Here is a 14,721-nt window from a genome sequence, read left to right on the forward strand (position 1 = left end):
TGCCCTCAAATCATGCTTTCTTTTTTTTTTTAATTAATTTATTTTATTTTATTTATTTTGGCTGCGTTGGGTCTTCGTTGCTGCATGCCGGCTCTCCCTAGCTGCGGCGAGAGGGGGCTACTCCTCATTGCGGTGGCTTCCCCTGTTGTGGAGCACGGGCCCCAGGTGCGCAGGCTTCAGTAGCTGTGGCGCATGGGCCCAGGTGCTCTGCGGCATGTGGGATCCTCCCAGACAAAGGCTCAAACCCATGTCCCCTGCACTGGCAGGCAGACCCTCAACCACTGCGCCACCAGGGAAGCCCCCATGCTTTCTTTTCTTATGGAAATCCGATCCATCCCTCCCCTCAACGTCCAGCTTATTCCTGACCTCTAGAAAGCCTTTGTCTAATGTATCCAACTCTGCTGATGCCATCTCCTCTGAATGCCCAGAGCACATCTGAACATGACGTAGACCACAGGTATACAGGCCCATGTGCCATTGGGAATGGAACAACAACAGATGTTGTGGTTTCATAAGTGATAGTCTCATTTCCCTGATTAGCTGCTTTAGGCCAGTGACCATACCTTCCACTTTTACTTCCCTCTTAATATCTACGAGTCCGTATGATCTAGGATAGTGCCACATACCAAGAAGATGGTCCATACAACCCTCTGCATTGCCTGACTGATTGATAATAGCAACTTGAAATTCCCTTCTCTAGCCTGAACTCTGTGGCTGACTTTTAGCAGACTCACTGACAGCTAGATTCCCAATGTTGGGTCCTTCTCACCCAGTTACTTGACATATAGGGTCCCTTGCTTCTGAGAGGTCAGCATTAGGTGGTAGGGGCAGTACAGTGAGCAGAAAGAGTATCAGAAAAGGAGTCAGAAGACCTGAGGGCAACAGGCCCCCAACAGCCAGGCGACCTTGAGCAAGTTCCTTAAACTACATGATGTGCAGTTTCTCATTTCTCAAACAGGGCCCCACTTTCCCTGACTGCCTCACACTGTTGCTAGGAGGATCAAACCAAGATTATTTATAAACTGGAAGGCACTATCATGTATAAGAAATTCCCGGAATTTCACTGCAGTATGATTCAGCTCAGAGGTTGAGAGTTAGTCCCTGCCTGGGGACTTTATTTAAGATAAGAATCATTTGATAGAAAGAAAGAAAGAATGAATGATAGCAGAAAAACAGGAAGATGTAATGTGAAAACAGCTCCAGTTTGTAGTGTTTTGTAGTGACTGTCCAGAGAGATTCACTTGGGCCAAGCTGACATAGTGGCAACACAATATTAACCAATCTCTCAAGAGCTAAAACTCAGAGAGAAGCAGTTGGAAAACAAACCAGGTCATATACCTCTAGCCACTGTGGGAAAGGCAATGGAAGTCTGCCAATGAGAAAAAAATCTCGAGACACCATGAAGACTTGGTCTGTGCCTCTAAACATCACCAGTCTCACACATGGATGACTGTACTCGGCAATGCATAGGTAGCTAAAGAAAGTCATTAAAGTTTAGCCTTCCACAGGCTTGGTTTCTTTATCTGAGAGTCTTATGCCAGCTCCCTATCCATTTTACCATCAAAACAAACACATCTGGTGAAAGTCACTAGGCAATGTGAGGACCTTAAGAAACAGGCAAAAAGAAGGAATGCTATTGGCATGTAGAATGTGGCATCAAAATTTCCCAACTAACGTGCATTTGTCTGGATGTAAGGAAGAGGAACAAAGTAAGAGCAATGACCTAGACCCTCTTTTTGGCACAGGTGTCAGTTTTTGCCACCAAGGGAGTAACCTAAAGTATCAATACTATAATACTCTGCAGAAGAGAAAAAAAAAAAAACAGAGTTATAATGAAGCCAAAAATAAGTGTGGTACAGTCTCACTGCACTCAGAACATATTTGAAGCAGTCAGTTCTGCAAAAACCCTATGTGTTGCTCAGCCCATCCTGACCCCCTACTAAACCAGGCAGAAACCCAGAGGAACTGGCTGCCCAGTCCACAGGCAGGGGTGGAGTAAGAGCCAAGTGAGACAGAAAGAAGTCCTCTCCATCAGTGTTGAGAGAGGAGGACAGCACCCTCTCAGACATTCTCTGCTCTTATAATGTGATAGAGTAATGTGATTAGAAACAGGTGATAGTCAGATGAGCTAGGGCCAACTGCTACCCTAGAAAAGATAAACACCAGGTTAAGATATTTTTATGATTTTTCTGGACTTTAAAGATAAGTACATAACATCTCCTCTTCAACTAAGAGAGTTCATAGCTTACCTTGTTTCATAGAGAAAGAAAGTGAAGCACGAGAGGTGGATGAGTGACTAGCATCAAACTCCTGATTGGTAAGTGACAGAGAGGGTTCAAACCCTTCTTCTGCTGCAACCTAAGGATTCCTTCTGAGATGACTATTCTGCTCCATATAAAACTGCACCATTTCAAAAGCTTTAACTATCCTTCTTACCAAGCTTCCTGGAATTTCTTCATCCTGCAAGGCCTATCTTGATTCCGCCGACTCCTAAACCACCTTTCAACCTGGCGCTCTGTCAAGTTACACTTCTTTGCCAGTCCATAAATATCAGTCTGAAAGGGGATGAAACAAATGAATGAGTGCTTAAGAGTAGAGTCAGGCTGGCAGGCAGTCAAGAGACAGTGAGATTGGGTTACAAGTGTTAGTGCACTGGAGAGGAGAGAGTTTTGCATTAGACCTTGAGCCAGTGCATTTACCTCTTTTGCTCATGGAATCACACACACACACACACACACACACACACACACACACACACACACCTCAAAACAGAGAGAATGTTAGTTCCCAGAACTCTGAGTTGTTAAGAAAGACCGATTCTCTGTAAGTTGGTAGCAACCCATATATTCAAGTTGATACGTGGCCCACTCATTCAGCCAATTTTATTTAGGGCCTCCTAGGTTCCAAGTAGAGTAGTGTAGCTTAAGATGTCAATCAAACCCAATCTCTTCATTTTTTCTTATGAAAAAAATGGAATTCCAAGAGTTTTAACAACTTTTCCAAGACCTAAAACCAGTAGCAAAGCGAAAACAAGAACTTAGGCTCTTGTCCTTTCTGTTATTTCACACAGTCTTTCTACCAGATCCAAAACTTTCACATTTTTTTTTTCCACACACACACACTGTATTTTATTTTTACAAGAGATAAATAGACTGACACCAAGCATTGTACATGGATGACCACAACAAAAGCAACAATGATTGCAATTACCAAACATGAAACACACTCATACTATGTCATAATATTGACATTCAGTCCAGTAATCCTCCACTGTAACAGCTCCTTTACTTTGCAGTGAAAATTGATTTGTATATTCTTTGCCTCTGAGTCCTTGTGGGATTTTTTTTTTTTAATTCAGACAGAAAGTCACAAAAATTATACTCATCCTCATCAGTTCACTCAGTCCCATGTAATTAATTTTTTTTTTCATCTTGATCTTTTGTTAGCACTTTTATGAGTTCATCAGTTTTTCATTAGAGTTCTGAAAATGCTTATTCATTCAGTTCAGCAGTACAGTCAGTTACCAGAAACCTGTACTTGTCAGAGTCTTTTCCATGAATTTCTTAAAGATGAAACCCTTTTATAGGAACATATTTGCAAAAGCATCAGAGTACACCCAGAACTGTCTGTAAATGACAAAAGACTTAAAAATGACCATGGTTAAAGATTTGATGAAAGTTCATAATAATGCAGTTGACAAGAAAATTAGTTATTTCTGAGATATACATTTTAAAGTAATAACTAGGATTATTACTTATAACATTATACCAGAACATATAAGATTTTTAGAAGTTTCCTGTAATGTCTGAAACATTTATATTAACATATTTCCATACATATTTCCATACAAATACAAATATAAGATTTTTAGAAATTTCATGTAATGTCTGAAACATTTATATTAACATATTTCCATACAAATAACCCAATGAAAGTTTAGTATTAGTTGTTTTGTTTGTTTTTTTATACTGCAGGTTCTTATTAGGCATCAGTTTTATACGCATCAGTGTATACATGTCAATCCCAATCGCCCAATTCAGCACACAACCATCCCCACCTCACTGCAGTTTTCCCCCCTTGGTGTCCATATGTCCATTCTCTACATCTGTGTCTCAACTTCTGCCCTGCAAACTGGCTCAACTGTACCAATTTTCTAGGTTCCACATACATGCATTAATATACGATATTTGTTTTTCTCTTTCTGACTTACTTCACTCTGTATGACAGTCTCTAGATCCATCCACGTCTCAACAAATGACTCAATTTCGTTCCTTTTTATGGCTGAGTAATATTCCATTGTATATATGTACCACATCTTCTTTATCCATTCGTCTGTTGATGGGCATTTAGGTTGCTTCCATGACCTGGCTATTGTAAATAGTGCTGCAATGAACATTCGGGTGCATGTGTCTTTTTGAATTATGGTTTTCTCTGGGTATATGCCCAGTAGTGGGATTGCTGGGTCATATGGTAATTCTATTTTTAGTTTTTTAAGGAACCTCCATATTGTTCTCCATAGTGGCTGTATCAATTTACATTCCCACCAACAGTGCAAGAGGGTTCCCTTTTCTCCACACCCTCTCCAGCATTTGTTGTTTGTAGATTTTCTGATGATGCCCATTCTAACAGGAGTGAGGTGATACCTCATTGTAGTTTTGATTTGCATTTCTCTAATAATTAGTGATGTTGAGCATCTTTTCATGTGCTTTGTGGCCGTCTCTATGTCTTCTTTGGAGAAATGTCTATTTAGGTCTTCTGCCCATTTTTGGATTGGGGTGTTTGTTTCTTTGATATTGAGCTGAATGAGCTGTTTATATATTTTGGAGATTAATCCTTTGTCCATTGATTCATTTGCAAATATTTTCTCCCATTCTGAGGGTTGTCTTTTCGTCTTGTTTATGGTTTCCTTTGCTGTGCAAAAGCTTTGAAGTTTCATTAGGTCCCACTTGTTTATTTTTGTTTTTATTTCCATTACTCTAGGAGGTGGATCAAAAAAGATCTTGCTGTGATTTATGTCAAAGAGTGTTCTTCCTATGTTTTCCTCTAAGAGTTTTAAAGTGTCCAGTCTTATATTTAGGTCTCTAATCCATTTTGAGTTTATTTTTGTGTATGGTGTTAGGGAGTATTCTAATTTCATTCTTTTACATGTAGCTGTCCAGTTTTCCCAGCACCACTTATTGAAGAGACTGTCTTTTCTCCATTGTATATCTTTGCCTCCTTTGTCATAGATTAGTAGACCATAGGTGCGTGGGTTAATCTCTGGGCTTTCTATCTTATTCCATTGATCTCTGTTTCTGTTTTTGTGCCAGTACCATATTGTCTTGATTACTGTAGCTTTGTAGTATAGTCTGAAGTCAGGGAGTCTGATTCCTCCAGCTCCATTTTTTTGCCTCAAGACTGCTTTGGCTATTCGGGGTCTTTTGTGTCTCCATACAAATTTTAAGATGATTTGTTCTAGCTCCGTAAAAAATGTCATTGGTAATTTGATAGGGATTGCATTGAATCTGTAAATTGCTTTGGGTAGTATACTCATTTTGACAATGTTGATTCTTCCAATCCAAGAACATGGTATATCTCTCCATCTGTTGGTATCATCTTTAATTTCTTTCATCAGTGTCTTATAGTTTTCTGCATACAGGTCTTTTGTCTCCCTAGGTAGGTTTATTCCTAGGTATTTTATTCTTTTTGTTGCAATGGTAAATGGGAGTGTTTCCATAATTTCTCTTTCAGATTTTTCATCATTAGTGTATAGGAATGCAAAAGATTTCTGTGCATTAATTTTGTAACCTGCAACTTTACCATATTCATTAATTAGCTCTAGCAGTTTTCTGGTGGCAGTTTTAGGATTCTCTATGTATAGTATCATGTCATCCGCAAACAGTGACAGTTTTACTTCTTCTTTTCCAATTTGTATTCCTTTTATTTCTTTTTCTTCTCTGATTGCTGTGGCTAGGACTTCCAGAACTATGTTGAATAATAGTGGTGAGAGTGGACATCCTTGTCTCGTTCCTGATCTTAGAGGAAATGCTTTCAGTTTTTCACCATTGAGAATGATATTTGCTGTGGGTTTGTCATATATGGCCTTTATTATGTTGAGGTAGGTTCCCTCTATGCCCACTTTCTGGAGAGTTTTTATCATAAATGGGTGTTGAATTTTGTCAAAAGCTTTTTCTGCATCTATTGAGATGATCATATGGTTTTTATTCTTCAATTTGTTAATATGGTGTATCACATTGATTGATTTGCATATATTGAAGAATCCTTGCATCCCTGGGATAAATCCCGCTTGATCGTGGTGTATGATCCTTTTAATGTGTTGTTGGATTCTGTTTGCTAGTATTTTGTTGAGGATTTTTGCATCTATATTCATCAGTGATATTGGTCTGTAATTTTCTTTTTTTGTAGTGTCTTTGTCTGGTTTTGGTATCAGGGTGATGGTGGCCTCATAGAATGAGTTTGGGAGAGTTCCTTCCTCTGCAGTTTTTTGGAAGAGTTTGAGAAGGATGGGTGTTAGCTCTTCTCTAAATGTTTGATAGAATTCACCTGTGAAGCCATCTGGTCCTGGACTTTTGTTTGTTGGAAGATTTTTAATCACAGTTTCAATTTCATTACTTGTGATTGGTCTGTTCATATTTTCTGTTTCTTCCTGATTCAGTCTTGGAAGGTTATACCTTTCTAAGAATTTGTCCATTTCCTCCAGGTTGTCCATTTTATTGGCATAAAGTTGCTTGTAGTAGTCTCTTAGGATGTTTTGTATTTCTGCGGTGTCTGTTGTAACTTCTCCTTTTTCATTTCTGATTTTATTGATTTGAGTCCTCTCCCTCTTTTTCTTAATGAGTCTGGCTAATGGCTTATCAATTTTGTTTATCTTCTCAAAGAACCAATTTTTAGTTTTATTGATCTTTGCTATTGTTTTCTTTGTTTCTATTTCATTTATTTCTGCTCTGATCTTTATGATTTCTTTCCTTCTGCTAACTTTGGGTTTTGTTTGTTCTTCTTTCTCTAGTTTCTTTAGGTGTAAGGTTAGATTGTTTACTTGAGATTTTTCTTGTTTCTTTAGGTAGGCTTGTATAGCTATAAACTTCCCTCTTAGAACCGCCTTTGCTGCATCCCATAGGTTTTGGGTCGTCGTGTTTTCATTGTCATTTGTCTCTAGGTATTTTTTTATTTCCTGTTTGATTTCTTCAGTGATCTCTTGGTTATTTAGTAACGTATTGTTTAGCCTCCATATGTTTGTCTTTTTTACGTTTTTTTCCCTGTAATTCATTTCTAATCTCATAGCGTTGTGGTCAGAAAAGATGCTTGATATGATTTCAATTTTCTTAAATTTACTGAGGCTTGATTTGTGACCCAAGATGTGATCTATCCTGGAGAATGTTCCGTGCGCACTTGAGAAGAACGTGTAATCTGCTGTTTTTGGATGGAATGTCCTATATATATCAATTAAATCTATCTGGTCTATTGTGTCATTTAAAGCTTCTGTTTCCTTATTTATTTTCATTTTGGATGATCTGTCCATTGGTGTAAGTGAGGTGTTAAAGTCCCCCACTATTATTGTGTTACTGTCGATTTCCTCTTTTATAGCTGTTAGCAGTTGCCTTATGTATTGAGGTGCTCCTATGTTGGGTGCATATATATTTATAATTGGTATATCTTCTTCTTGGATTGATCCCTGGATCATTATGTAGTGTCCTTCCTTGTCTCTTGTAACATTCTTTATTTTAAAGTCTATTTTATCTGATATGAGTATAGCTACTCCAGCTTTCTTTTGATTTCCATTTGCATGGAATATCTTTTTCCATCCCCTCACTTTCAGTCTGTATGTGTCCCTAGGTCTGAAGTGGGTCTCTTGTAGACAGCATATATATGGGTCTTGTTTTTGTATCCATTCAGCCAGTCTATGTCTTTTGGTTGGGGCATTTAATCCATTCACGTTTAAGGTAATTATCGATATGTATGTTCCTATGACCATTTTCTTAATTGTTTTGGGTTTGTTTTTGTAGGTCCTTTTCTTCTCTTGTGTTTCCCACTTAGAGAAGTTCCTTTAGCATTTGTTGTAGAGCTGGTTTGGTGGTGCTGAATTCTCTTAGCTTTTGCTTGTCTGTAAAGCTTTTGATTTCTCCATCAAATCTAAATGAGATCCTTGCTGGGTAGAGTAATCTTGGTTGTAGGTTCTTCCCTTTCATCACTTTAAGTATATCATGCCACTCCCTTCTGGCTTGCAGAGTTTCTGCTGAGAAATCAGCTGTTAACCTTATGGGAGTTCCCTTGTATGTTATTTGTCGTTTTTCCCTTGCTGCTTTCAGTAATTTTTCTTTGTCTTTAATTTTTGCCACTTTGATTACTATGTGTCTCGGCGTGTTTCTCCTTGGGTTTATTCTGTATGGGACTCTCTGTGCTTCCTGGACTTGGGTGGCTATTTCCTTTCCCATGTTAGGGAAGTTTTTGACTATAATCTCTTCAAATATTTTCTCGGGTCCTTTCTCTCTCTCTTCTCCTTCTGGGACCCCTATAATGCGAATGTTGTTGCGTTTAATGTTGTCCCAGAGGTCTCTTAGGCTGTCTTCATTTCTTTTCATTCTTTTTTCTTTAGTCTGTTCCGCAGCAGTGAATTCCACCATTCTGTCTTCCAGGTCACTTATCCGTTCTTCTGCCTCAGTTATTCTGCTATTGATTCCTTCTAGTGTAGTTTTCATTTCAGTTATTGTATTGGTCATCTCTGTTTGTTTGTTCTTTAATTCTTCTAGGTCTTTGTTAATCATTTCTTGCATCTTCTCAATCTTTGCCTCCATTCTTATTCCGAGGTCCTGGATCATCTTCACTATCATTATTCTGAATTCTTTTTCTGGAAGGTTGCCTATCTCCACCTCATTTAGTTTTTTTTCTGGGGTTTTTTCTTGTTCCTTCATCTGGTACATAGCCCTCTGCCTTTTCATCTTCTCTGTCTTTCTGTAACTGTGGTTTTTGGTCCACAGGCTGCAGGATTGTAGTTTTTCTTGCTTCTGTTGTCTGCCCTCTGGTGGTTGAGGCTATCTAAGAGGCTTGATGGGAGGCTCTGGTGGTGGGTAGAGCTGACTGTTGCTGTGGCGGTCAGAGCTCAGTAAAACCTTAATCCACTTGACTGTTGATGGGTGGGGCTGGGTTCCCTCCCTGTTGCTGTGGAGGTCAGAGCTCAGTAAAACCTTAATCCACTTGACTGTTGATGGGTGGGGCTGGGTTCCCTCCCTGTTGGTTGTTTTGCCTGAGGCAACCCAACACTGGAGCCTACCCGTGTTCTTTGGTGGGGTTAATGGCAGACTCTGGGAGGGCTCACGCCAAGGAGAACTTCCCAGGACCTCTGCTGCCAGTGTCCTTATCCCCACGGTGAAATAGAGCCACCACTTGTCTCTGCAGGAGACCCCCCAACACCAGCAGGTACGTCTGGTTCAGTCTCCCCCAGGGTCACTGCTCCTTCCCCTGGGTCCCGATGCACACATTACTTTGTGTGTGCCCTCCAAGAGTGGGGTCTCTGTTTCCCCCAGTCCTGTCACAGTCCTGCAATCAATTCCCACTAGACTTCAAAGTCTGATTCTCTAGGAATTCCTCCTCCTGTTGCCGGACCCCCAGGTTGGGAAGCCTGACGTGGGGCTCAGAACCTTCACTCCAGTGGGTGGACTTCTGTGGTATAAGTGTTCGCCAGTCTGTGAGTCACCCACCCAGCAGTTATGGGATTTGATTTTACTCTGATTGCGCCCCTCCTACCGTCTCACTGTGGCTTCTCCTCTGTCCTTGGACGTGGGGTATCCTCCTTGGTGAAGTCCAGGGTCTTCCTGTCAATGATTGTCCAGCAGCCAGTTGTGATTCTGGTGCTCTCGCAAGAGGGAGTGAGAGCATGTCCTTCTACTCCGCCATCTTGGTTAATCCTCCAGACCTCTGTCCAGCTGGGTCATCATTTCCAGATAGAAATATTCCTCTTGGCATCCTTGGTAAACTTTTGTGTTAATAACTTTTTTAACGTGACATTTCTTTCACATTCTCTGGATCATAATTTTTCTGCCTGGAGTCCTTGCATGGTGCCTCTGTACCTGCCGGAGAAAAGGCCACCGGGCTCTGGAAGGCCTCAAGCCGCCCTTCCTTGTAGAGCTGATGCCATCTTACCATGGCGTCCTCTCACGTCTCAAAACTTTCACATTTAATCAGATGTACAGCCTATTTCAAACTATTCTGAAATAATTCCAATTGTAAAAAAAGATTAAGGATTGCTGACTATAATAATGATGACTGCTTCTCCTCTGGAAGGCAGAAGTTGTAGGTTATGATTTAAAATTGAAAACAATATGGATGATGGATTAGCTCAAAGGTCACAGACTTGAAGTTCTCCCAGGGCCAAACAGAACCCAAAATGATTGAGAGGACCAGGTCTGCTTCATGGTGGGATTTTAAGTTTTATTCTTTCAACACAGACATGCTTTATATGTTAAACCTACAGTACTTTCCACTTCCACAAGGAAATAAGCTCTATAATTTTTTTTGAGACACCAGTCTTCTTGATCTTTTGTTTTCCTATGTTGAGTACAAGAAATATTTCAGCTTACTCCTAACTTTAGTAGGAGAAAAATAAAATTGCATAAAATTGACCCTCAGCCTCAGTTTTGAGGAAATGAGCAGGAGCCATATGGATGCAGCAAACAGGAAAGCACATGGCCCATCCCAAAGGGACAGTGGTGACCCAGCTCTGACTGATGGCTCCCAGAGTGAAAGTGCAGTCCCAGAAATCTGATGTGAAATCGCTAGGTTTTTTTTTTTTTAATGTTGAATTTACTTTAAATTTTAACGTTTAAATTTAAATGTTTAAGTTTAAAGTAAATTTAAACCAATCATGGACCAAGATTGTGAAGGCCAACAAAGCTTGACCATGGGCCAGTTGGCTGTACACCCAGCTGTCTGTGATCAGTTGTGGAGCTTCTGCTATGTTATTGTGTATAGTTTACATAATTGTTCAGGCACACAGGACAACAGTAGATAAAATTTCTAAACAAGCTCTTGTGCTGAAGACAGGCAAAGGACTAACTGCAGCTACATACCTACTGAACTGCTAGCCTATTACTTAATCTAGAGAAAGAAAGCAAAACAAAACAAAACCAAGATATAGCCCATATTATACTCTGTTTCCTTAAACAGAGGAAATTATCCTCTCTAATACCTATTATTTTGTAGGCCAAGGGTTCACCTGCTGTTTTTTGTTATTGTTGTTTTGGTTTGTTTTTGTGTTTTGACAAGACTGAATTGGCAACTATTTATTGGTGTCTACTTCCTGCAGGCATTCTGTTTTCTATTGGAGATCTAAATGAACAAGACCAGTATGGGCCTCCCCTTCACAGGGTAAAGTCTGTCTGGAGAGGAAGTCAGAAAATACAACAAAGAATTCTAAAAAAATATCATGAGTGCTGAGATAGGGGAGGATAAGGGTACCATGGGACCTAACTTTACATAGGCAGTTCCTGGAAGTTACACTTATGCTGAACCCTGAAAAATGCCCCAAGAAGGAGAGGATGAAGAAGGAAAGTGTCCTGGCAGCATGTGAGGTTGTCTGGAGATGAGAGCATGGGGGAGCTGGGGGCACTTGAGGGACAGAAAGAGGCCTTGCAGGGTGGAAACATACAGAGAGGCGAGGAGGAAAGATGTGGCTAAGGCCACAGCAAGGAGGGCCTTGCCTGGAATTTATCTGTAGGTTACAGAATGTTTGCATTTTGAAGTCTCCCTCTTGCAGGTGTAAAGAATGAAGTGCCAGGAGTGAGCAGAGGTGGAGACGGTGTTCAGCAGTGAGCAAAGTCCCTGTCCTCACACTGGAATTTTCCCAGATCTGAGAACAATCCAACTTTATTATCCCATCATTTCTACAGATACCTGCTGAATAAATGCTTCTAGAAGACAGTGATCAAACATGATCTGAAGCATTTTTTTTTTTTCTGATTTGGAGCACAGATGAATCTGGTTGAAAGTCTTGGCAATACTGGCCTCATAGACCTACAATATTATTGGGATAGAAATCATCTTGCAAACAAAAGTCTTTAGTAGTATTTTGTTAATGATACATGAAACAAGCATTTTATTGAACACCTACTATGTACAGAAAATTGTGTAAGATGTTATGGAAATACAAACAAGCATAATTAGGAAACAAATGACATTCTCTTGGGATAATTTAAGTTGGGAAGACATATTTGAGAATGCTCCTGGAGAAATCTATATGATAGGCACAGACTACAAATAACAACAGCTGACCTTGACTGTGTGCTGGGCACTATTCTAAGTACTCAATTCAACCTCTGAATTGAGAGCCCTGTGAGGTAAGTGCTGTTAACACGCTCAGCTCACAGAAGGGGAAACTGAGGCACAGAGTGGTTAATTTGCCCACCTCCACACACAGTCTTTTCTCACAATCCATGTTTTTAGCCTGACACAATAGAGTGTGTGTCTGTAGAAGGGAAAGGCTCTCAAGCAGAACCTCAGGGAGAAGTAGTGTGGCCTGAAGGAAGAGCACCAAATTGGGGCTATGAGGCCTGGCTACTTGACGCAAAAACCAACCCTCTGGGACTGTGGAGGAGCCACTCGAATTCTTTGACTCTCATCCGTAAAATAAACTGGACTAGAGGGCTGTTTGCCCTAAAAATGTTTGAATCTGTGGTTGAGACAAGCTAGCAAACTGGAATGCCCCTGTGGACCACAATACCTGCTTTATGTCAGCCTTATGGGACCACATTTTCCTTAGACATCTTCCAGAACTACACACTCATTTGTTCTGCAGCAGTTCTCATCGTGATTTTGCTGAGGAAATGGGCAAGTTAATAAGTTCTGCTGTTCCTTCATTTTACCAACAGCAGGAAAACTGATCTGCTGGCCAGAGATATTGGAATGTTATCATGGTTCTCTCTCAGTACATCTTGAAGTTGTCATTGAGATACATACAGAGAGACACACACACATATAAAAACAGTGGACACATAGCTGCACATACACAGTCACAAAAGAAGTGTGTGAAATCACAGATCAAAACTCTCAATGGAGAGGCTTCCCTGGCAGTCCAGGGACTCCACGCTTCCAATGCAGGGGGTGTGGGTTTGATCCCTGTTCGGGGAACTAAGATCTCACATGCCATACAGGACAGCCAAAAATTTTTTTTAAATGAAAAAAAAAAAAAAAAACCAACTCCCAATGGAGGTTCATGTGTACAGCATTTTGGACCTCATCAATACCATGTTATACCCTTCTGTGCTAACCAGTCCAGAATTGATACTGTATATACTGAAATGTTTTTGTTTTTATTAGAACAGTCTATTGCAGCTGAAGAAGCATCCTCAGATTTGTGTCCTCAGTTTCTTTTAATAAAGTCAGGTGTTAGGTACCTGTATTACCACTGCAGTGCCTTGAGATTACAGGTTCGGAATACCCACCCATCCCTTGAATCAGCACAAAATTTTTTTTTAGTCCTCCCAGCAACTTGTTTTACTTCAGCTATAAATTAAGCAAAAATGCTACCTGTATGACATTGGCCAAGTTAATGTGTGGAGGTATTGTAATATTATTTTGTTTCCACATCTGAAATCACTATTAAGGCATGTACTTTGCCTTCCTCTACTATATTCTTCTATCTTCCTAAGTTCTAGTACTTTTATTCTATGGACATTTTACTGGCCAACTTGTCATCTTGATCTGTTATACAAATACTGCCTTGATTTTGTAATCTATGAGCAATATAAATTAGGTGTCTTAATTATGTCCCTTCATCTTTATGGTTTAGTAGAGGAAGCTTTCTAACACTTGGCGTTGATATATAACATTTCTTTTACTTGATGCAAATGTCCAAGTTATATCTACACTAAGCCATGCTGTACTGTCAATTGAGTTAGAACAATTACTTACACACACAGCTCCAGACTCTGAAATACATTTTTAACATTCTATTCACAGATAAAGACATCATTTGGGCATAGTAGAAGCAGCACTCGACAGGGAGCCATGGGCCAGGGTCCAGCTTTGGATTCAGCCACTGATTAGCTGCATGACCTAGGACAGCTCATTTCCTCTGTTGACCTTAGTTTCCTCATCTCAATCATAAAGAGGAAAGGTGACATAATCTCTAAATCTCTTTCAGCTTTTCTTAGTTTTTCTTTAACTGTCACATGGCTAATTTCTCTCCATAGCAGAGAAGCTTGGTAAGAGCTGAATTTTCTACATATTTTAAAATATACCAAAAAGCTGTACAGTAAGCACAGCAAGTAACTGATAGCTACCACTGTTCTTCATGTTTTATGCAAGGTATTGCCAAGGTTAGTTATTCTCAGAGAGAAACAGATAAGGATAATAAGGACTCTCTGAAAGAGTTCTAACTTTTCATAAACGCAGCTAAATAATTTCCCGTCTGAAAAACATGAAATGATGCTTAGGCATTATTATCACCAGTGGTAACAACAGTATTTAGATGAATGACTGAAGTCTTTTAGAGCACAAGGAAATAAAGAACACGTGGAGATGGTTTGTCAGACTGTCCCCATTTTAGAAAAAAGGGCACATACAGAAGCTGAGGTCAGAACAAGTTAGAGACAGTGCTGGCTAGCTGTGAACAATTCTGAACACGATGCCTGGTGCTATGTGGTCAGACCTCAACATGGCTTCTTTGTGCAGGGAGCCCACCAGACCAGCGATAGAAAGGCTCATAGGAAAAGCAAGTGAATTCAGCAG

The 14,721-nt window shown here is 40.0% G+C and overlaps 1 protein-coding gene across 1 annotated transcript in view; it reads right to left on the reverse strand.

Annotated features, from left to right (window-relative positions):
- The window catches only part of CERS3 (ceramide synthase 3), an 86,380-nt gene that overhangs the window by 59,865 nt on the left and 11,794 nt on the right, over window positions 1-14,721 (reverse strand). The window contains exon 3 of the mRNA XM_057542670.1: window positions 2,437-2,555. Within this exon, the coding sequence (XP_057398653.1) occupies window positions 2,437-2,555 (119 nt within the window). The remainder of the gene's footprint in view (window positions 1-2,436; window positions 2,556-14,721) is intronic.

The sequence above is a fragment of the Balaenoptera acutorostrata genome, chromosome 3, assembly GCF_949987535.1.
Source record: "Balaenoptera acutorostrata chromosome 3, mBalAcu1.1, whole genome shotgun sequence".
In the NCBI taxonomy this organism is placed as follows: Eukaryota; Metazoa; Chordata; class Mammalia; order Artiodactyla; family Balaenopteridae; genus Balaenoptera; species Balaenoptera acutorostrata.